Genomic DNA, 23,342 nt, shown 5'->3' on the forward strand with positions numbered 1-23,342 from the left:
CAGGCTTCAGAATCAAGCTGGCCTGGTCTTATAGCGGTCACTGTTTCTTGTTTGCTTTGTGAACTTGAACAAGTGTCCTAAGCTGAATTTGTTTGTATCATGTGTGAAACAGAGATCCTATAGGGTTCTCTTGAGGATTTGAAGATACTCATACACATTGATAGTGTTTTATTTAGGTACATACGCATGTCTGCGTGGCTACACTCTGGCCTAACCAGTACAGGAAGCAAACCAAGGAGGTGATAGGTGGAGGGAAGTCAGTGGCGCTTAGTGCATTGGTGAGGAGAGCCTTGGTTTTTCACGGGGTCTCTTTCCAACATATTTGAGTCTCTGCACAGGCGCACCAACACATCCTCGTGTTCTTCAGCCTCAGCAGCTGCTGGGCTCCGAGGAGACTCTGACTGCTCGAGAGATGCCGGGACAAGGCGTCACCACGCAGATCTCTGTGGTCCCTTTGCTCTGCTGTCCACCCTGCCCACAGCCCCTGCCTGCACAACTACTGGCCTCTTTGGAACTCGGTGTCAGCCTTCTCATGATCTCTCTTTCCTGGCCAGTAGAGGGTGGACTCTGGCTTCCCTTTGCAGAATATGCAGCGAGGAGTCCCCTGGTTGTGTTGCTGATGGGGTCAATACGCTGATCACTATACAGCAGGCCACAGAAATAGACCTGCAGGGCTGAGAGAGCGTGGTCAGCAGGACAGTCTCCCACTGATTTTCGTATGGATCACTTTCAGTTCCCCGTCTTTCGGCATTGTCCCTCCCTAGTATCTTCATCTCCTCTTTGTCACTGTTCCCACCATTGAGTCAGAAAGGCAACCAAAGGCCTTCTGGGCCTTTGAAAACCTGGATGTTTGCATAGGTCCTTGTCATGTCCCCAAATACTCTAAGAAGTTCCATGAGAAGTTCTGACAAAACTCACTGTCCTTTCTCTTAGGCAGTCTCACATGTGACCCCAGCTTTGTAACACACATGAAATGCTTTGATCATGGTAAACACTCGGAAGCCAGTGGCTGATGATGACCCAGAATCAGAAGTTATCAGCAGTGTGAGGCTCAGAGCAAACTTGACGCAAGCCTTTGGCTGCTCCAGAAACACCACATATATCAAATTCTAAGTGTCTTGCTTCCCTTTGTTCCATTTCCTGTCACTACAGGTTTTTGTCCAAGACACACTATCAGTAGGAGGAAGGGGAGATTTACTGTGGCAAAGAATGGGGTCGATTTCAAAATACCTCGAGAGAGGCTTTTCTGGGCATTGTCCTGTTCTTTTCAGCCAGTGAAGCATTAAGATTGTTGGAGAGGCTGGCGCCGCGGCTCACTAGGCTAATCCTCCACCTGCGGCGCTGGCACACCGGGTTCTAGTCCCAGTTGGGGTGCCAGATTCTGTCCCGGTTGCCCCGCTTCCAGGCCAGATCTTTGCTGTGGCCAGGGAGTGCAGTGGAGGATGGCCCAAGTGCTTGGGCCCTGCACCCCATGGGAGACCAGGAGAAGCACCTGGCTCCTGCCATTGGATCAGTGTGGTGCGCTGGCTGCAGCGCTCCAGCCGCGGCGGCCATTGGAGGGTGAACCAATGGCAAAAGGAAGACCTTTCTCTCTGTCTCTCTCTCTCACTGTCCACTCTGCCTGTCAAACAAACAAACAAACAAACAAAAATTGTTGGAGAATAAATGACACCGCCAACTGCGAACTTGGGACATGTACAAGTTGAGTGATAACTGTATTACAATGAGCCTGCCAGAGGTGGGTGTGTCCCGTAGGTCGGAGGGTGTGGCGAGCTTCTAGAAATTGAAAAGAAAAATGCCTGTAAGGAAGTATAGCTTTGTTTAGGTTCCAGGAGATCTAATCTTTTCAAGTTCAGCTGAAGGTTCTTCCTCTTCTAAATGGACCCTGAGTACAGTCTGGAGCAACTCTACAAGGACTTTGTGTTTATTGTTTTGTTCGGAGAAATCACATTTATCTCACTAACATTGGTTCACTGGCAACACAAGTGTTTATTAGTACAAGGGCTGGACGTTTCTGATCACAGAATCTATAGTGAAAGTGGTGCTGCCGCGAGAAGAGCAAAGATACAGTGATCCTGCGATGTTATCTGGGCCCATTGATGGCCATTAGTAATATCTTGGAAATTTTTTCTTATTGTGCCTGATATGTTGCTATGTAGCTATTGAAATGGTATGGTGCTGTGTGTGTGTGTCAAACAGTGGGCTGCACACGGTAGGCAGCCCATGGGAGACTCGGTCTGACTTTGTTCCATGAGTGTTAGAGCGACCCCACCCTACGCTGGACTCTTACTGCCACAGGAAGTGGACTGGCTCAGGGATTTTCATGTAAATGCTCTGCAGGTGAACATTTGAATGGCTTGAAAAGGGAGAGCGCTCTTCCTGCCCTGTGCCGGCGCCTGTGGCAGCCTGCGTCTCCTCCAGCCCATCTTCTACTGTAAGTCCTTCTTCTGCACTCGCCGTTTGCTCGCTCTTGATCAATTGCTTGAATTTCCTGGTTTTTAAAATGCACCTCTGAGGTTATCATTTTAGCAGTCTGTGCCGGTGTCTGTGTGAGGGTTCTTCTGGGCCTGGGACGCTGGTTCGTGTGCTAGGGACTTGTGGCCGGGAAGAAAGGGCGCAGTTGCTACTCTCCCCACTGCACATCTGCAGATACTTTGGGCTGTCCTCCAGCTTCCAGGAGCTAGAATCTTAAACTAAGAAATTTTTATATTGGCTACTCTCATAAGAAGAAAAGTGCCATTTGTCTAAATTTATGCCAATTTAGGATTGAGATGGGTTGTACGTTGAGTTGTTTGCTGATCGCAGATTTAGACAGGTTGGTGATTTGGCAATGTCCAATTGCTTATCTTGGGACTGTTCAATGACAATGTAGGAATGTATGACTACCGCATGGATGAGATTCCACCAAAATTATGCAGTCGTTATTTAATCATTAAATATATTTATCAAAAGGCTTCTCGCTGAACTGATTCACATGTAAGGCACAGGGAAAAGGCTGTGCAGAGCATTATGGTGCAAGTGTCATTTCTAATACAGTGGAAATAAATTGTGTTTTTGCTGTAGTTACTACTTTGGCTTTAAAGAGCTTGATAAATTGACTTTTTAAAAATACAAACTCTGCAAATAAAAGTATGTGTTCCTGCTTCCCTCATTTTGGAGTCCAATTTCATGGGACAAGAAATACTGCATTCCCTTTTTTATTTCTTAAATTAGAATGTAATGCCTACCCTGATAGATAGAAAATGAAGGCTTGTCTAACAAAGTTAACTTTTCATTATAGTGCAGTAGAAGGTACTGTTTCAAGTCGCACAGAAATAATTGTTATGTTGTGGAATATTAAATGGGATTATTTTTTAATATTAAGAAAGTAGTTTGGGGTCAGCTCTATGGCACAGTGGGTTAAGTCACCGTCTGCAGAGCTGGCACCCCATATAGGTTCTGGTTCGAGTCCCAGGTGATCCACTTCGGATCCAGCTCCCTGCTAATGAGCCTGGGAAAACAGTGGAAGATGGCCCAAGTCCTTGGTCCCCTGCATACATGTGGGAGACCGGGAAGAAGCTCCTGGCTTCAGCCTGGCCATTGCGGCCATTTGGGGAATGAACCAGTGGATGCAAGATTCTCTTTGTCTCTCTCTTTATCTCCCTCTCTCCCTCTCCTTGTCTTTCCTTCTCTCCCTCTCTCCCTTTCTTTCTCTCCTGCCCCCTCTCTCCCTCTCTATCTAACTGACTTCCAAATAGATAAACAAATCTTTTAAGAAATAAAAAAAAAGGGAGTTCTTGTTTGTACTTCTGAAGTGCCATGGTTAGTGACACTGAAGGATTCCTGGTTTTCCTCCCACTTTGATGGCTTCATTGCTTATGTAGGTATTAGAGTGTAGGTAAACAAGCATATAATTGCTAATGCAATGATCCTGAAGATGTAGGCTGCCGTTACTGAACTGTTAACTACGTAGTAAACCAAATTGTTACCTTTTGTGGCAAATATTTTCTTGGATAGTTTATTTTTTAAGACATTTAAAAAATGTATCTGACAGGCAGAGAGAGAGAGTGTTCTCCCATAGGCTGATTGATGCCCAAGATAGCAAAATTGTCAGGGCTGGGTCAAGCTAAAGCTGGGAGCTGAGAACTCAAATACTCAATGCTGGGAACCCAAATACCTGAGCCACCACTGCTGCCTCCCAGGTCCACATTAACGGGAAGCCGGAACTGGGAGTGGAGCCAGGACTCAAACTGAGGTACTCAAATATGGAAAGTAGTTGTCCCATATGGCATCTCACCTTCTTGGTGAAACATCTGCCCTTGGACACTCTTAATACTGTACACGGTATAGAGCACTGCTCTGTAGAAAACCGTGGTTGGTTGTGGCAGTTACTAATAAATTCTGTGTTCGATTATGGAATATTTAATTACCTTCCTTCCTTTTTTGATTTTCTGTGACTTTTATGTGCTAATGATCTTAATTTTATTTTCCTAAAGCAAATAATAATGAAAATAAAATATGGAAAGTTTATTAGAAGTGAAATTCTGTTCCTACTGTGTTTTTTCTTTAAAGAATCTGCATGTACTCACAAGCACTCATGTCCTGGAGTTCCCTCAGATCAGTGATCTTGGTGGAAGTTACAGAAGTTCAAATGAGACATTCAAACATGTGCCCTGGCAGGCCGGGGCCAAAGTTTTGTTAAACTCTTTTTGAATGCCACGTAATGCATGCTGACTTAGATGTAATCCCTCAGAATTCTGAGATGTGGATTAAGTTTCAGGTATATGATTTATCTAGCTGGAGAAAACGAGAATCATTTTTAAAATGACTAGGTGAAAAGTTTTGGGTTGAGTAATATGCTCATAAATAGAAATATTGTTTTATGCCCATGTAGAATGTTCTGCTTAAAGAAAACTTGACGTAAGTTCATGAAATACACTCTGCTGCCCTTTGGGTTTAGAATTTGTTTTGCTTAAGAATTTATCAGATTTTCTTAAAATATCAAATGTGTAAATATACTTAAAATTGAGTGTTTTTTGTAAGTACAGCTCTGAGGCAGTGTGTGCATCCGTGTGCCCTATACCATGCTGGCCCCATAGCCTCTCCAAAAGAGCCAAGTAAATAGGGGTTCATTTGAAACTCATGAAAATGTTTGCTTAAAATAACCTTTTGAAATGGAAAATGTCAAATTGTGGAACTTACATCTCCTTGTATTTTTCCTTAAGGAGCATGCTGTTGAACGCTCATCCCCTGAGAGCCTGCCACAGTCCAGGTTTGCTGTTTGTGTTTTATGGGAATCTGTGCCTGTTCAGTTGGGTTTTAAGAGAGTTCTCTAGATCTGACGCTCCACGATATTTCTTCTGCTCGTTCTGCAGGGAACACCCCACACTACCATCGCCCGGACACACTTCGTCCACAGACAGTACTGTAACTTCAAGTGGTGAGTGGACTTGGAAGAGGCACAAAAACTGGGTGTTATAACTGTTTTTACAGCATGCAAATGAGAACATAGGCCAACACGTCTTTTGCATGCTATTCATAGTATTCGTATCTTCCTGTTACAGAATCTGGATCAGAAACTTTGAATATGGCTTCTGGTGACCTTGACTGTAAGTCACTCTGTGAGAAAGAAGAGAATGTGAGACCATCCTCGGCCATGATAGAGAGCCAAGGTAAGCGGCTGAAGGGTGTCAGGACTTCCCATCCTAATCATTAAGCAAACCTTTAAGTTGGTGGAGTAACTATCCCTAGTAGCGCAGTATTATTCAGTATTGTCTTATAACATTTTTATAGAAGAAACTGGAAGACAGAGTCTACAGCAAAGAAGTCCAAGTGGTAATCATGGCCTTCATGAATGAGGATGTTGCAATTCGTTTTCAGTTCTGTAGACAGAAGAGAAATTATTATAGAGTGATACTGAAATGGGACTTAGGCAACTTGGAGACTGGGGGGTTCTTAGCCTGCTCATTAGAATCTGTCAGTGGGGAAGGATGAAACACTCAGGAGACAGGAGAATCCACCAGAGAATATGCTGTATCCTTTCCTGCTGCTTGACTGTGAACACAAAGTAGTTACTCTCCACCATTACCTATGAGACATCACAACAGTTAGAAAATCTGTTTACTACACCCCTCTTCGCAATCAAGGAAATTCTATTCTATTGTTTGAACTTGACATTGACATTTGAGATATGTATTGAATTAGACTAGTCATAATATTGCTGAAATGGAATCTCTTCCATGGGTTAATTGAAGAACATCTTTATACTTTAGTTTGTATCCTGGTATGGAAATGTTTCAGGTAAAACTGCTCCAAGATACCAGTTTTCACCTGTCACACAGGCAGAGGTACAAGGGTGAAGGTGTAAAGAAATTCTCATAGGTTGCACATATGCTCCAATACAGCAGTTTGGTTTGTGGGAATTTATTGATAGATACATGCACAATACAGTATGAAATGTGAATAAGTTACTTGACATTGTCTGTAATAACAAAATATTGACACCCATGTTTTAGTTGTCATCCAAGACTATATGTTGGCATATGCATGTAATGAGATACTAATAGGCAGGCATAAAGAATGTATAAAGAGACTTTTTTACTTAGAAAGATGTCAAGAAAAATAACAAAAAATGAAAAGATATCAAAGGACGGCTGTTTTTTTTTTTTTTTAACAAAGTATAGAATGTTGTATACAGTTTGCAAAATTGTGTAAAAGAGGAAGAAAGTTTTATGTATAAAATATCTCTGGAAGGGTAGAAAAAATTAACATTGTCTATGGGGTGGGAAAGTGGGTTTTCTGGCAGATGTAGATGGGAGAGAAATTTTTCACTGTAAAATGTTTCATACTTTTTAATTCATGGACTATGTGAACCCACCATCTGTCTTCAAATTTAAAGAAAAACTAAAGTAAAATTTCTGTACAGTAAAAATTGTACCACTGAGGAAACTGAGTAGCATTTTATTCTTAATTCCATATGATTTTTTTAAAATACAGCACATGTTTCAGATATTTATTTTTCTTAAAAAGAAGGGGGACCCTAACTGTAACGGCTAACCTTTGTGCTTGTAGTGAGGCCAGTGCAGGACAAGGTATTGCTCTAGGAGGATAACCATCAAGCATGTTCCAGTACAAGTAAAGTACACCAAAGTAAAGGGAAATTGCAAAAGGAAGCAGCATCACAGTGTATCTTTCCTTTTTAGTTGGATGACATCTGACTTACATATTTTATGTAGACGGATATCCTACTTTGTTAACAATTTTGCATATGTGAGTTCTAAAAATAGTTGTCAAGTTAAAAAAGAGACCTGAGTGACCAACTGTCCATCCTTCCTTTGTCTACTTTCTATTGTTTTACCAGTAGTGTGCTTGATAAAAAAAAAAAGCAACAATGGCCTAAAAGAAGATTTAAAAAATTCAACTCAGTATTTGAAGGCCATTTGTACAGATACTCACTGCATTAAGAAATCTTCCATGGGCTTCTCTGTCTTATGGGCCTTATTTGCTGCATCCCTGATCCCAAATCAGTGGGCACATTTATATTTTTAACACACATGCTTTGTCTCAGATGTCAGAGCCTTTTTCACTGACTGGTTTGCCCATATTTGCATCCTGTTTGTTTCTCCTTGTTAATGTTCCCCCAAAGCACAGTGTCTTTGCTTTATTCTACAGGCACCAGTAAAGCTCAAGAGAATATTACATGCCAAGATGCTGTGAGTACAGAAAAAAACACAATAAATCAGGTAAGGAAAGATACTCATGGTCACAGTAAAATTACAGATACATTATAATGGCAGACTCTTCAAGTCTGCAAAGCACTCTTAGAAACATTATTGTTTTCACCTATAAAAGCAGTATGAGGCTAATAGAATTTAATTATATCAATAGTATGTAGGCGAGGGGTGGGAGACCTTTTTTGCCAGGGGCCATTTGGATATTTATAACATCATTGGAAAGCCACTCAAAGTGATCAGCCTACAAATTAGCCTGCTATATATTTCTGAATTTGAAGTCTTACCTGCGGTTGTAGGCAGATCCAGACCAAACCATTTTACAGGCCTCATATTGCCCACAAGCTGAATGTTCCCCACTCCAGCTATAGAGAAAGAAATGGAGGTCAAAGAGTCCTTGTGACTTATCCGGAGTCAAACAGTAGGGTTGGAGCTAGGACCTCTTGGTTCTACCTTGATTTTCCATTCATTTACTCATTCATTTATTTCATAAAAAATCTATTAGAAATGAGCCAAATATCCCTTAGTAGACAACTACTTAAATAAATGAACAAAAGTTAATACAACACTGATCTTCAAGATGTTTCTAATCAGGTGAAGAAGTAGATTACTACTCAAGAGTGCGATTAAGGATATGAAAGGACACTTGCTTGAGGTAGAAGATCAGAAAAGATGTCATAGAGGAGGGTACCATGTGGGTGGCAGTGAATGTTATACAGTAGCATACCTAAGTGCTATAAAAAACTATAACTATGAATGTTCATAGAGAACACTTGAATTCCTTTCCTTAAAGAGAAGACTCATTGTCAGCGGTATGAATTAATCGTTAGTGAAGTGTAACTCACAGACTGTGGATCTAGATCTATGATTCTTTAAGAATGCTGTATGTGGACAGTTGTGTGCATTTTTTTTTCATCTCAATTCATAAACATTTTTCTGGTTAGGCACATTTGGTTGTAAGAAACAGAGACCCATACAAGCTAACTCAAGTTCACAGGGGTTGATGGCATGGATACTTTTGGGGCGATGAGGTAGATAAACACTTAATGGCATTTGCAAGGGAGTAGAATGAATAGATGAGTGATGAGTTAGGATGATCCTTACTTTGATATGAAGTATACCTGGAGCAAAGCCTTGGCTAGTGCACATGCTAAAAAGCAATGTCTGTTATTATCAGAAAGGATGGAAGGAAATTAAGGTCCTTGAGTCTTTCATGGTAGGTTCTTTTGAGAAAGAAATTTGCATCTCAAAAACACAAGACACTTCAAAAAATAATAGGGTGAAATAATGTGTAATGGTTGCAGTGGGACTGATGAGGATGCTGTTGGAATGACTCAGGTAAGAGATGGGAGCTACTGAGGATGCAGAGAGAGTAATGTGGGATACATTACATAGTGGAGTTCATAGTAGATTAAGTTTATCAAGGGTGTAGGAAGAGGTAAATAGCCAAGTTTATGGCTTAAGATAAAAAAGGAATAGTATAGCATTGACAAGGGAGGGAGGAAGAGGAATCAAGTTTGTAAAATACAATCTAGTAGAGACAAGTTGAGTTTCAGCTTGATGTCCAGGAGACTTTACAGATAGTTATATACCCAGAATCATAAGTTCACCCACGTGACTGTAGGAGCAGACATGTTTGTGAGTTATCAGCCAAAGACCCAGTGAGTGGAGATTTCCCAGGGACTCCGATGGGCAGGCAAGGAACAGTAATAGAGAAAGCAAAGGCAGAGGAGACTGGGAAGGAGCTCTTGAAGTCATGGGATTGGGGACATCACAGGAGGGAAACCAAGGGAAGAAAAATCTCAGAGAAGGGATTTACAGATTGTGTCAGATGCACTAGAAGATCAAGTGAGATACAGATTGAAAATTACTCATTGAGTTTGGCAATCGGGCACTCACTCACGACTGCTGAGTTTACTTGGAGTGTCAGGGGCGGTTCACTGATCATGAATGAGAGAGGAAGAACCAGAAACAGCAGCTGTGGACAAATCCTCCCAGAAGTGCGGCTGTGAAGTGCAGGAGGAGAAAATGCCACAACTGGGAAGATCGTGGCATTGAGAATGGATTCAAAAAACCTGAATATTAAAGTGGTGATGAGCATAGCCCAGTACTGTTGCTGCGTTGCTGTGCGTCACATTTCATTGAAACCCTAATTTCCGTTGTCAGAAAAATACACAGCATAGTTATCTTCTTAGACTTACTATTTAATGGAAAATTGCTCTGGTTGTCTAGGTTTCTCCATTAATTTGAGAATGTCGAATGATTAGTTCCATAGAAATGATGGTATACATCGAGTTTCACTACTAGATGCCTTCACAGAGCACCATGTAGCCCTTTGCTATGGTGACCTTTGTTACTCAGATACATTCCCAGGCCACTCGGTCAGTGGCCTTAAGGCATTTTCAGGTGGGCTAAAAGCCTAACAGAGCACCATCATAGCACCCTCTTTGTCATAGTTCCCTCAGAAATTCATACGGGATGGATACCACACATGATGGCTGCAGGCCCTCAGTTCACCTCTCCCACCATCCAGTCTGGCCCTCTATCAGCTGCAGCTGCTCCTATCTGTAGAAAATGTCCAAGCCACTCGAGTCAGGTGGTCTCTCTCCTTCCTGTCCAGAGCACTTAGACGTATGTGCCTCATGTATTTGGCAGTCAGTTACAGTTTGTCCAGTGGTAAACTGTGACAGGTTTCTATAACTTTTCATGTATTTATGTACTTTTGGCCTTAGCTGGATTGGAAGCCCCATGGTGCCAGTGTTGTTTTTTTTCTTAACCCCTAGTATAGGTCCTTGAGTACTACAGACTGTCTATGACTCCATAGGGTTAGGAGAGGACAGGATTTGGGGAAGTGATTGGTTATAACTCTACTCCATGTGCAGCAGTAACATCTCCTTACGATTTCAGGAAGCCAAAGAGGAACCCAAAACAACAGAAGAACAAGGGAAAGCATGTGCCGCGGGAGGTAAGGAATGTTCTTTCTGAACCCTCCTATGAGCTGCTCCGTCCTGACAGTTGTGCAGGTGGAGTCTGAGTTAGACTACGCCCCTTCCAGTGCTGCATGCATGCCCAAGACCAGGCAACAGATCCCAGTCTTGACTCCGTCTATCTCCTTTGAAAGAAGCAGCATGTACACTGTGTTTGATTTCATTGCGTTACATTGATCCCAGAAGACTTGTGATAACTAGAGCTCTACTGTGAACTAGGAACCAAGCCAGTGTTCATAGTTTTTTTTTTTTTTTTTTTTTTTTTTTTTTGACAGGCAGAGTGGACAGTGAGAGAGAGAGACAGAGAGAAAGGTCTTCCTTTGCCGTTGGTTCACCCTCCAATGGCTGGCGCACCGCGCTGATCCGATGGCAGGAGCCAGGAGCCAGGTGATTCTCCTGTTCTCCCATGGGGTGCAGGGCCCAAGCACTTGGGCCATCCTCCACTGCACTCCTGGGCCACAGCAGAGAGCTGTACTGGAAGAGGGGCAACCGGGACAGAATCCGGCGCCCCGACCGGGACTAGAACCTGGTGTGCCGGCGCCACAAGGCGGAGGATTAGCCTAGTGAGCCCATAGTTGGTTTAAACTCTACTTTGAATTCATTTTCAGGATCCCATCTAAAAGTAAAGAACTCCTTATTTATAAAGTAAGCACTAGGATTCTTCCCTCCTCAACTGACTCAGGATGGACTACTGGATAGAGTTCAGGTTTCGGAGTCATACAGACTCCAGACTGGGTGAATTTCTGACTGACTACGTGCAAAGTTATGTTAGCTTGAGTCAGTTTTCTCATCTTCAAAATGGAAAAGATGAGCTACAAATACCCTTTGTTGAGGTGACACTATATGCTATGTACTTGGCTGAATTAGTTATGTGCAGGGTTTTTTTTTTTTTTGTTTTTGTTTTTTTTTATCTTCCAATGTTACATGATTTAAGTAAATGATGGTAGGCAGTTTCCAAGCCTGTCAAATGCAGACACTAGCAGTATCTGCCACAGAGAGTTGCTGTGAGGACTTAATTAAAATTAAATTGCCGCCGGCGCCGCGGCTCACTAGGCTAATCCTCCGCCTAGCGGTGCCGGCACACCAGGTTCTAGTCCTGGTTGGGGCGCCGGATTCTGTCCCGGTTGCCCCTCTTCCAGGCCAGCTCTCTGCTGTGGCCAGGGAGTGCAGTGGAGGATGGCCCAGGTGCTTGGGCCCTGCACCCCATGGGAGACCAGGAGAATCACCTGGCTCCTGGCTCCTGCCATCGGATCAGCGCGGTGCGCCAGCCGCAGCGCGCCGGCCGCGGCGGCCATTGGAGGGTGAACCAACGGCAGAGGAAGACCTTTCTCTCTGTCTCTCTGTCTCTCTCACTGTCCACTCTGCCTGTCAAAAAAAAAAAAAAAAATTAAAATGCATGGGGCACCTGGAAAAATGCTTGGCACAGAGGTAGACATTTGATGGAGTCGTGCAGATGTTGCTCTGAACACTCGAATCCCACAGTAGAGGGTTTTGAGTCCTGGCTCTACTTTGCATTCCATTTCCCTGCTAATGCACACATGGGAGGAAGCAGGTGATGGCTCAGGTACCTGGGTCCCTGCTATCCACCTGGGAGACCTGGATTGAGTTCCTGGCTTCTTATGTTGGTTTGGTTTGACTCCAACTCTTGTGAACACTGAGGGAGTCGATCAGCAGATGGAGAAGCCCTGTCCATCCTTTTATTCAAGCCTTTCAAATAAATTTGTTATAAAAGATAGAAATTCATGCATTGTTAATAGGTTACTATGCATCTTCTATGAACTTTCTGGAGATTCGTTGTATAAAAAGCGTTCAAATACAGAGAGAACAAACTGGGCTGTTATTTGCTTCTCAGATACCTTATGGTTTCAAAAAGTATTCACAAGCTCAAGTGTGAGCCAATGATTTTAATGTCATTGTGATGTCAGTTTCATAACATTATCTTACAGTTGATGCAAATGCATTATTAGCTGTCATATTTAGAAAATGCCCTTGTTTAGTGAAGATAATATATCATTGTTAAAAATATGCTTTTAGATATTACATCTTCTTAACCAAATAATATTTTATTGTCTTGTAATAGACACTGCAGTTTCCCATCTTCCTGGAAGCACTGTGAAATCGGTTAACTTTCGACAAAGTGACAGGTAAGTTTTTCTTCACGTTGCATCTTAACCTGTTGTACGTTTCAGTTGGACTATATTTGAATAAGATCTTTGTTTTATCCCATAGCACTTCTGCTAATGAGAAGGAGGTGGAGGTGAGTTTAAACTAAATGCATTTTTGTTTAAACAAGAAAAAAAAAAACCCGTTTCCGACTCACCTGCTGATGTCACTGCATGCTCTCGTACAAGCTCCTTTAAATTTGCTGTGTGTTTGTCTTGGCGATGGCTAAGCACAGGCAAGGTCAGTGCCTATCAGCATGATGCTGGGAGCAGAAAGAAGTGCCTCCCCATACAATGCGGTATTATCCTGAAATACTTGGGCACACCCAGTTCTTTCTCTTGACCCCGTGCTATTCTGACCACAGGCAGAGTTCCTCAGAGTATCGCTGGGATTCAAGTGTGACTGGTTTACTCTCGAGAAGAGAGTGAAGCTCGAACAGCGATCTCGTGACTTGGCAGAAGAAAATCTGAATAAAGAAGTCGCTAACTGCTTAAAGCTATTAGAGGTGAGAATTAGAACATGAGGGCACTGTCACATGGGGTCATGTTTCCCATGCTGTTTGCGTACTTAGAGGTTAGTTGACTCGTCTGACGAACCAGTACCAAATACCAAGTGCTGTCTGACTGAAATGCAAATTCATGGGACATGAGGAATTCAGGATTAGGCTGCAAGAACTGCTTCACTAACAGGCAGTGCTAACAATCAGACACCCAAATGTCTTTCTGAGTAGGCTGTGTGAGTCATCTGTTTTCTCTCTGGATTTTCAAATAGATTTTAGGAGGAAGAATAATGATGCCAAAAACTGAGCAATAGGAGGAAAAGGCAGTTTTCAGCTTTATGGAAGAGACTCGAAAGTCTATTTCCATATTTGATTAACTTAGGAAAAAAAGGACGACAGCAGATTAGAGTCTTGTCAGATGACAGGCAAGTCTGCTCGGAAGAAGAGCAAGGGACACAGAACGACAGGATTATCTTTGCATCGTGTGAAGTTTCCATACACTCAGAGATGGGTTGGAAAAATCAGTGACTTGATTTTGGATGGAGAAAATAAAAACTGAGAAGCAATGTTTTGCTATCCTGTTGTGATCTGAAATACTTACTGTTACTTGTTTTTAGGGATTTATGAATGTATTTGCAAAGAAGAGTTAGAGGGAGAGGCACAGAGAGGGAGACTGAGAGCTTCCATTTGCTGGTTCACTCGCCAGATGGCCGCAGTGGCTGAGGCTGGGCCCGGATGAAGCCAGGAGCCCGGAACTCCATCCAGGTCTCACCTGGGGGTGTAGGCGCCCAAGTACTTGGGCCATCTTGCACTACCTTCTTGCACACTTCAACAGGGAGCTGGATCAGAAGTGGAGCGGCCAGGATTTGAACAGGCATTCCTATGGGAAGCCAGCATCCAGGTGGTAGTGTAACTCTTGGTGCTGCAACAGACACTTCTGTCTTCTAAAAGGTTGTTTTGGCCATTTGGTAGTTGTTTGTTCCATAGAGATTCTGGAATATGTTTCTGTTTGTACAAAGTACAGTTGAGATTTTGATAGAGATTGCTTCGCATCTCTAGAATGGTTGGGGCGGTATGGAATCTTAACATACTTAGGTCTACCAAGCCATGAACACCAGTTGTAGTTGCACTGCTATGTGTTTGCCTTAATTTCTCTTAGCAGTGTTTTGTACTTTTTAGTAGATACGGTTGTCGCTGCCTTCATAATGTTCATTCCTAAGTATCTCAGTCTTTTTGCTGCTATTGTAGATAGAGCAGTTTTCATACTTTCCTTCGCAGAAATTGTGTATAAAATGCAGTTGATTTTTTGTGCTAATATTATATCACTGAATTTTGCTTCTCTTGTTTGTTCTAAATTTTTTGTATGGAATCTATCACATTTAGCACAATAAGAACTTTAATGTTCAGTATATCCAGAGAGGGTTTTGCTTCTTTCTGTCTTTCAGGTTAGAATTCCTTTGTGTGTGTGTTTCCCTCACCTAATTGCTGTAGTCCCTGTACTGGTACTCCAGGATGTTGAGTAACTGTGGGAGCAGCCATCCTTGCCTTTTTCTTGAACTTGGGAGAAAAAGCTTTGAGTCTTTTAACTCTGAGTATGATTTTGCTGTGACTTTTTCCTAATTGACTTTTATTCTATTGAAGTCGTTTCCTTCCATTCCTAGATCTTTGGGTATGTTTTTAAATCAAGGTAGGACAAAGAATCTTGTCAAATGTTCTTTGTATCTGAGCTGAAGGAGTCATGTGGTTTTTGTCCATTTTTCTCAATGCGATAGATGAGGAGCCTTCAAAATGTTCATTGAAAATACTATGAAAAAACCTATGGATAGATTTCAAATTTTTTTTATTAAACAAACATCTTTTAATTGTACTTTCCATAGATATTTTTTGAAGTATATCGTACATTGTGGCGAAGTGGGAGCTTTTCCTGGAGAGGATGGTTCACATAGAAATAAGTGTAATAGGAGGATACTTCATGATGAAGTTCATGGAGAAAAGGAATGAAAAGATAAAGCTATGAGGCTGGCATTGTTCCATAGTGAGTGGGTTAAATTGCCACCTGAAAGGTTGGCACTCAGAGAGCCAGTTCCGTTCCCAGCTGCTCTGCCTCCCTTCTAACTCTTTATTGTTGTGCCTGGGAAAGCAGTGGAAGGTGGCCCAGGTGCTTGGGCCTCTGCCATCCACACGGGAGGCCTGGGCTCACCCTGGCCATTGTGGCTACTTGGAGAGGTTACCAGCGGATGAAAGACGTCTGTCTCTGTCTCACTGCCATTCAAAGAAAATAAAAATCTTTAAATGAGGGCATTTTGGGGCAAAAGTATTTATCTATGCAAAGCTCTTTTTTGTACTATGCATTTTTCCATGAAGTTTATGAAGACCCGTGGTACAATCCTTTCAAAGTGTTGTTGAATGCAGTTTGCAAGTGTGCAGTTCAGTATCTCTGAGGCGATACCCACCAAGTTATTTGTAGCTTTCTTTTATTGTAAGGCCTTTTTTGGGCATTGCAATGAAGGTAATGCAGCCCTTACCGAATGAGCTCTAAGTGTTCCATCTTCTTCAAGTTTCTGAGGGGAGAGGGTTTTTGGAGGCTATACAGTCGTCTTCTAATATTTGGCAGAATTTACCAGGGAAGCTGCGCTTTGCTTTGTTGGGAGGTTTGCATTGCTGATTCAGTCTCCTTAGTAATTTCAGGTCTGTTTGGCTGCATTAGTTCTTTATGACTTGATCTTCGCTGGCCATATGCTGTTTTGCTAACAATATCTCCTTTTCCCCGCCCCGTTGGGGGTGGTTATTGAAACTGCTGCAGGAGACTGCCTGTCTGAGCATGGCCATTCCAGTTGGCTAACTGCTCTGCAAGTGCAACTCAGACGAATCTGTTTCCAAAGCAGCTGCCATTCATTGAGCACCTACTGTGTGACAAGCATTTGGCTTCAGTTATTTCTCATAGCAAAGTATTCCTGCAAAGGAGATGTAATCCATCGGATTTATCAGGAAATAGCCAATGATACACATTTACATCCTAACAGTTCCAGAATCACAATCCAGTTTACACTCAATGGTGCCTTATGGTTTTATTGGCAGCACTTTCTCTTGCTGATGTACAAAATGATGGTGCTTCTTTGTGTCTTGGGGATTTGCTCGTAAACACATGGCTAATGAACAGTTACTTATTTGCTTCCAAGTCTGCTGATTTCTTAATTTTCTGTGTCTACCCTAGTTGAGAAGGATGGTTCTTCCTCAGGCAGGGCACCATTTTGTATAAAGGGTGCAGGTTCAAAAGGAGTATTCATAAAGTAGTAAAGGATACCCAATCACACCCTATGGATGGAAGAGCAAGTGTAGTAACCACAGCCAATTCTTAATCCATTGTGTTTTGCTGCTTTCCTTAAATATTTCACCCTATGTTTCTCTTATGATACGTGAAAATCAATTGTAAGCATAATTTTTTATGAGTCCAGTAAACTCTAGGAAAGAGATATGAAGGCACATGAAGGAGTGATGAATTGGGAGATAAATAAGGAATAGAGACTAGACATGAAAAATGTTATAAGCATCCATTAGCCAATGAAGTTACTAAAATTTCAGTACCCTGTATCATTGGTCTTTGCTATTCCTTTTCCTCCTCCCACCAAGATCATGGAGCTGGGACTGCATCTACTTGTGCAACTTTGTATTAGAATCACTTGCAAGGGGCCAGTGCTGTGCTGCAGCAGGTTAACACCCCGTAATGCTGGCATCCCAGAGAGGTGCCAGTTTGAGTCCCGGCTGCTCCATTTAGGATCCAGCTCTCTGCTATGGCCTTGGAGAGCAGTAGAAGATAGCCAGAGTCCTTGGGCCCCTGCACCTACGTGGGAGACCTGGAAGAAGTTCCTGGCTCCTAGCTTTGGATCAGCTCAGCTCTGGTTGTTGTGGTCATCTGGGGAGTGAACTGGTAGATGGAAGACCTCTCTCTGTCACTGTCTCTCTGGCTGTCTCTGTAATTGTCTTTGAAATAAATAAATCTTAAAAATCACCTGAAGAATGATTGTGTTAGATGGATAGACTGTAATACTCTGCTCTCTCTACAGTCTTTAACACTTCTGTGTGAGGAAGACAACCAGGCCCAGGAAATCATTAAGAAGCTGGAGAAGAGTATAACATTTCTTAGCCAGTGTAGCACACGAGTGGCCAGTAGGGCTGAGATGTTGGGAGCCATTAATCAGGTAACCTCTCTCCATTTTTCTATTTACCATGGAATTATGAAAAGGATTTATTTCCCTGAAGATAATGGGTTACAGTTCTACAAATAAGTGTAAAGAATACTTTCTTGTATAAAACATGCTAGTTTCACATAGAACAATGGAGTATACAAATGAAATGATGAAGAAAATATATATGTATACTAATATAATACCGCACACACTCCAAGTGTCTAGTATCAGATGGATGGTTAAAAACATTGTGGCTGTAAATGTAACATTATGTAGCCATCAAAAGGAATGCATTTTTGGTGTATGCTACAGCACACATGAACCGGAAGACATTACACTGAACAAAAGTGGTGGAGGTTTCCTATTAGGAGTCCATTCATTTCAAGTATCTGGAATGGGTAGATCCTTGGGTCACAGGGTGGACTGGTGATTGCCAGTCCAGGGGCCGGGGACACTGTGGAGTGAACTGCTTAATGTGTGTGGGGTACTTACTTGGGGTGATGAAAATGTCTTTAAACTAGATATAGTAGATGCGTACTGGAAGTGTATTAATGTCCTTGATGTTATATTGTAAATAGTGTATTAGCATGGGAAAAGAAAAGCAATACGTGTATGTTATCAGGGTCCAATTAAAACTTGTTTCTGAGACAGCAGGGGAAATTTGATGATGTTGTTTCTGTTGGTTTTGTTAGATGTGACCATGGCATTGAGATTCTTTAAGAAACAGCATTTACTCTTAATGAGGCATTCAGGAATGAAATAGTTACTCTTGCTTTTATTTTTTTTTTTTATTAAAAATAAATGGCCAAGAGCTGAAACTCTCATGGCAACCTGTTGCTGGTTCCTGAAGCTTGCTGATGTGTACATGTGGGTTCACTGTGTCCTTTATCAGGCAACTTTAAAAGCTTTTAAAAATTGAAGAAAAATAATAAGTTAGTGATTATTAGTTATAATAATTGTGCAAACATTATTATGACCACGTACATTGTATTAGTCTATGAAGATGACTTTTCCTTCTCTACAAATTCATGTTCTTCCTGGAGTTAATTTTCTTTGCTATTTTTGTCTTCGCTATGGTTCTTTCTCTATACCTAGCTCTAGTCCATCTAAAACTCTTCTGAAGAGCCAAGGTCTCCCAAGACATTGAAGCTCATGGGTGTTCTGCTGGTTTCATTTTTCAGATGTGGCTTCCAGAGATTTAGATCTGTGCTGATCTGGACTGGTTGTTTGGACTTGCACAGAAGTCCTGGAAACTCTCTCAAGTTGAGTCTCCCTTCCTGAGTTCCTTTTCTGTCTCTTATTCTTTAATTTTTTTCCATTTTGGTGGAAGGTAAACTTTTTGAGATGTCACGTGACCGAGGTGGCTTTATGTTCTGGCACCCAGCTGCCAGTCTGGCTGTGTGGAGGATTCCAGGTCGCAGGTCATTTCCTCTGGAATCTCCCTGGCATGGCTTTATCATCTCCTGGGTCTGGTGGTGGTATCAAACGCTGTGGCTTCTCTAACTCTGGAGCCTTTGCCTATGACAGTTTCTACTTTCTAGAATCTTGTAGGATGTTCTCTTTGCCCTACTGCCCTCCTTTGGTTTATTTTTATCTACTGTTTTAGGCTGTGAGTTACTATTTTAAGGGTGGAAACTTAAGGTTATGAGTGCCGGAAATGTTTTTAAGTAGTTTCATTTTCTGTATTTTACAGATTTTTTTTTTTTGCATCTTTAATACTTCCTTGAATGTTAGATCTCCGGAGCTGATCTTTCTCAACTTTTTGCTGCCTTGGTATTTTTGGATTTAGTTTCAGGGCCATTGCTTCAACTTTCTCTCTAAACTCTGCTATTTTGCAACATTTTTAATTTCCAGAAGTTCTTTGGATTAAAGTTCTGAGCATTATTTCCAGTAATATCATCTTTTTCATGCACACAATAAGTATTAACTCTGAGGATATTGCTAGTCTGCTTGAAGTTTGTTTGCCTAGAAACTGTTTCTTCTAGGTTGTGTTTATGAGTTTTGGTTTCCCCTAAAATCTGACCATCTGGGTATCAGGGAAAATCCTGAACTCTAAGCTTTGTATAAGTGAGGATGTTTCACTGGGGTACTACCCCTGAGGTCAGTGGTTAAAAGAACTGCATCTTGGAGTATCAGATTCCCCAGAGAAACATCTCGCACCTGTCTACTTCGCAGGTATAAGCCTGGCTGTCAGTGTTTGGGGGTGGAATGGTTAGTTAAGCTGGGATCTCTGTATTCAAGATGTATGCAGACCTTTGCTTACATCTGTTGTTTTCAGTATGACACATACATCAACAACCCTGTTTCCAACCATGGACACTCTGTTCACCTGTCTCTGGGTATTCACCCTCTAGGCTTTGAAGTAGTGGCGAGGAAGTTGGTCTGCTGGTGACAATAAGGGAGATCATCGGTGGCTCTACCCAGTGTTTGCAGACTTTCAACCAGTCCTGTGCACATACCCACCCTCAACCTGGGTCCCAGAGGTGCTGATCATTCAGCGGCCTTTGGGGTCTCTGTAGTGTCCCCTAGGTTGCTTTTGGGCTTTGCTTACCCACCTTCTTTTAGGATGTAGCTTTTCCAGGTCTTAGTCATGTACTCCTAGTCCTCCGAGTCCTCCTACTGTCCACTTTGCAAAATCTTGTTGAAATGAAATTATCCTCTATTCTCTTTGCCCTTGTAAATTCATACTTTTTTTAAAAAAAAATGTGATTTATTGTCACTGGGATTCAGGGCAGGAGTGAAGGTAAGTTCATGTGTTTAGTCATCATCTTTTGTATACTGAGAATTGTACTTGCGATGTAAACCTGCTTTTCTCTGTGTAGGAAAGCCGGGTCAGTAAAGCAGTGGAGGTGATGATTCAGCATGTAGAAAACCTGAAGAGAATGTATGCCAAAGAGCACGCTGAACTGGAGGAACTGAAGCAGGTCCTTTTGCAGAATGAAAGGTCTTTTAGCCCTCTTGACGACGAAGGTATTGGTGATGTTTCTCTCGCATTCTCCTCTTCCATGCTCTGTTATTAAATGTTACTGTGTCTTTAGGTTAAGGCTATAATCAAAGATCTCATTTGTTTAGATTATATGGCCAGAAGTAAAGTGTCAGAAGGCATACTGGGACACATGGAGGATTTTTGGTAATGACAAATGTAACAACAATTTGTCAATTTAGATTGCTGAGATGAGAGGATGTAGTTAATTCATCTCACTAAGGTGACCTTAGTGTTCCACTATGTAGCGTATGTTGGAATGGATTTTTTTCTCCGGTGTACAGTGAGGCACAGTATTACTGATGAGAGAGGCTCACTGAAGTTAATTCTGAATCCCTCAACGAAGCAGTGACCCTGGCACAGTATGCTGACTGACGAACTGGAGAGAGAGAGAGAGAGACACGTGGCCGTGGAAAAGTCAATAAACAATGAGTTTTCTGATGATTCTTATTTTCATGAACCGTCCCCTCCTCTAGAAGTATAACCAGAGTTGATAATTCTTCTGCAGTAGAATGTTAGATTCCTCTTTACAGCGTTCACTCTCTCAGTGCCTGCCACGTGCAGGGACACAGAGGGCTGTGTCCCACTGGTTCCAGGGGCAGTTTTTTCACATCACCCAGTAAGTGATGACAGATATTTTTACTGCTCAGCATTCTCTGGATTCTTAAACACATCTTTTCTGTCCTTTGCTTTACTTTGTAAAGAATTAAGGCCAATGCTTTAACATGCATTTCATGAGTACGGTCTAAAATGTGTGTTTCCTTTCAGAGGACTGCCAAATTAAAAAGCGTTCAGCATCTCTGAACTCCAAGGTAATTTCTCATTCATTTAAGTGCCTATCAGACGCACAGAAGTGAGACGGGTTTCAAGTATTGGAACTCACATGCCTGTAAACGTAAATCAGCAAACCATGCCATTAATTCATACGTCCGGGGGTATGGTTATGCGTACTTCTGTTGAAGTAAGTATGCCTTTATACTTCCTGCTCTATGTGTATACCTAGTTGGCCTGACAGCAGGAGGGCCAGCCAGTAGGACAGTAGTTTCTCTCTGTAATGTGTAGCCACACTGGGTTCTCAAAAAATAGCAGCACGGCTTTGCACCATCCCTAAGAACCAGTCTCCTTTCTTGCTGCTTCACTGTCTGTCTTTGGCTTCCACCTCATGGCCTCAGTGACTACTTCAGACCCAGGCACCGAGTGCTGGTTGTTACATCAAAGCATAGTCCACGAAAAAGGAGGAAGCAAGACCCGGGTTCCATGTCCCCGTAAAGATGCTTCCTAGACAGGAACACAACCTTGGCGTGTTCATTCTTGATTGTATACAAGACTGGAGAATACAGATGTATTTTGGGGTCTGTGGACGGGGCTCAGAATCAAATTCAAGATGGGAGAATGGACAACTGAAACTCAAGGGGAAGTGTCTGAAAATCAGGATTCCACACTTTTTGTAGTCATTCCATCCCAATCCCTCTCGCACTGATGAGAAGAGAGAAGCAGGAAGGTTATGATCGAAGTGTCAGACACATGATTAGAAGCCAGGTTGCTTGGATACTGCTTGAATAGGCTTGATGCTCACTAATCTCTGAAATTAAATGAAAAGGATGCACAGTGAAGCTCCAGCTTGCTACATGTGAAATATTTTTATTTCATGAAGTGTCATTTATTTAAACTTTTATTTATTCATTTTATTTTATTTATTAAACATTTATTTAAAACTGTGCTGTGAAAATCCCAAGGCTGATTTAGGACCACAGACGTTCATTAAAATAGCATGAGATTCTCTAACAGTCTGTTAAGGGAGAAAAAATGAAATCATTAAATTAAAAGCCATACATGTACATACTGATGTCCTCTTGAGATAGAGGAACTCTTTGCAGGCATAAAGCAGCAGTAGCAAGAGAGAAACAAGCACACGAGTAATAGGGGCAAATGTCACACAGAGGAGGTTGTGAGTGATTCATGGGTATTCCAGAGAGAGCATGCTACATCTGCAGTGCCTACATCTGATATGGGTGCCAGTGGAAGACCCGGCTGCTCGACCTCCAATCCAGCTCCATGTCTGTGTGCCTGGGAAAGCATCGGGAGATGAGTCCTTGGGCCCTTGTACCCACATGGGAGACCGCGAAGAAGCTCCTGGCTCATAGCTGCAGTCTGGCCCAGCCCCAGCCCCTGCTGTTGCAGCCATTTGGGGAGTTAACCAGCTGTCAGAAGATGTCTCTGTCTCTGCCTCTTCTTCACTGCAACTCTGCCTTTCAAACTGAAACAATTTTTGTTTTACAAATTTAAAGAACTCTAGTGTAGTGGTCTAGAATTGGTAAAATGTTTTTGGAAGGCACCTTGGTCAGAGTAAGATCCTTGAAAGTGTGCCCACTGTGTAACTCAGCAGCAAGGGCATAGGGGTGTGTGTGTGTTCATCACTGTTGTGTATAGGCACAGAATGCTAAGAATTTTCTAAATGCACATTTTCTTCCTTCTGGTAGCCATCTTCTCTTCGAAGAGTGACCATTGCCTCTTTACCCAGAAATATTGGAAATGTGGGAACGGTAAGAAAACTCCCAAGCGTTCTTAGCATCAAATTCATTCTCATGCAAACCTCACTCAATTTGTATTTGTCATTCCTGAACATCTGAACTCTGGAAGGCGGCTGCAGCGGAGAATAACGACCGGGTCAGCAGGAGGTCAAGCAGTTGGTAAGTCATTTGTCTGAAGTTTTCTGGGACCTTTACTGTATAATTGGGGTAAATGAGTACCTGCGATAAGTGATAATGTAGAGTATACTGAAGCAGATCATATGCCAGTTTTTCTAATTATTTA

At 42.2% G+C, this 23,342-nt stretch overlaps 1 protein-coding gene across 13 annotated transcripts in view; it reads left to right on the top strand.

Annotated features, from left to right (window-relative positions):
- Positions 1-23,342, top strand: part of IRAG2 (inositol 1,4,5-triphosphate receptor associated 2) — a 116,975-nt gene that overhangs the window by 91,328 nt on the left and 2,305 nt on the right. For 9 of the 13 annotated variants that reach the window (XM_089304677.1, XM_089304678.1, XM_089304679.1 and 6 more), the window contains 13 exons: positions 5,205-5,251; positions 5,355-5,419; positions 5,544-5,651; positions 7,651-7,721; positions 10,617-10,674; positions 12,777-12,840; positions 12,926-12,953; positions 13,224-13,364; positions 17,423-17,557; positions 20,368-20,515; positions 21,297-21,340; positions 23,009-23,071; positions 23,169-23,218. In XM_089304677.1, the coding sequence (XP_089160803.1) occupies positions 5,205-5,251; positions 5,355-5,419; positions 5,544-5,651; positions 7,651-7,721; positions 10,617-10,674; positions 12,777-12,840; positions 12,926-12,953; positions 13,224-13,364; positions 17,423-17,557; positions 20,368-20,515; positions 21,297-21,340; positions 23,009-23,071; positions 23,169-23,218 (1,022 nt within the window). Of the gene's footprint in view, positions 1-2,350; positions 2,435-5,204; positions 5,252-5,354; positions 5,420-5,543; positions 5,652-7,650; positions 7,722-10,616; positions 10,675-12,776; positions 12,841-12,925; positions 12,954-13,223; positions 13,365-17,422; positions 17,558-20,367; positions 20,516-21,296; positions 21,341-23,008; positions 23,072-23,168; positions 23,219-23,342 lie in introns of those variants that run through there. The other 4 variants (XR_016213583.1, XR_016213582.1, XM_089304690.1 and 1 more) reach the window with 3 other exon arrangements.

The sequence above is a fragment of the Oryctolagus cuniculus genome, chromosome 9 (genome assembly GCF_051225735.1).
Source record: "Oryctolagus cuniculus isolate XC-2025 breed Fujian yellow rabbit chromosome 9, ASM5122573v1, whole genome shotgun sequence".
Taxonomy (NCBI): Eukaryota; Metazoa; Chordata; class Mammalia; order Lagomorpha; family Leporidae; genus Oryctolagus; species Oryctolagus cuniculus.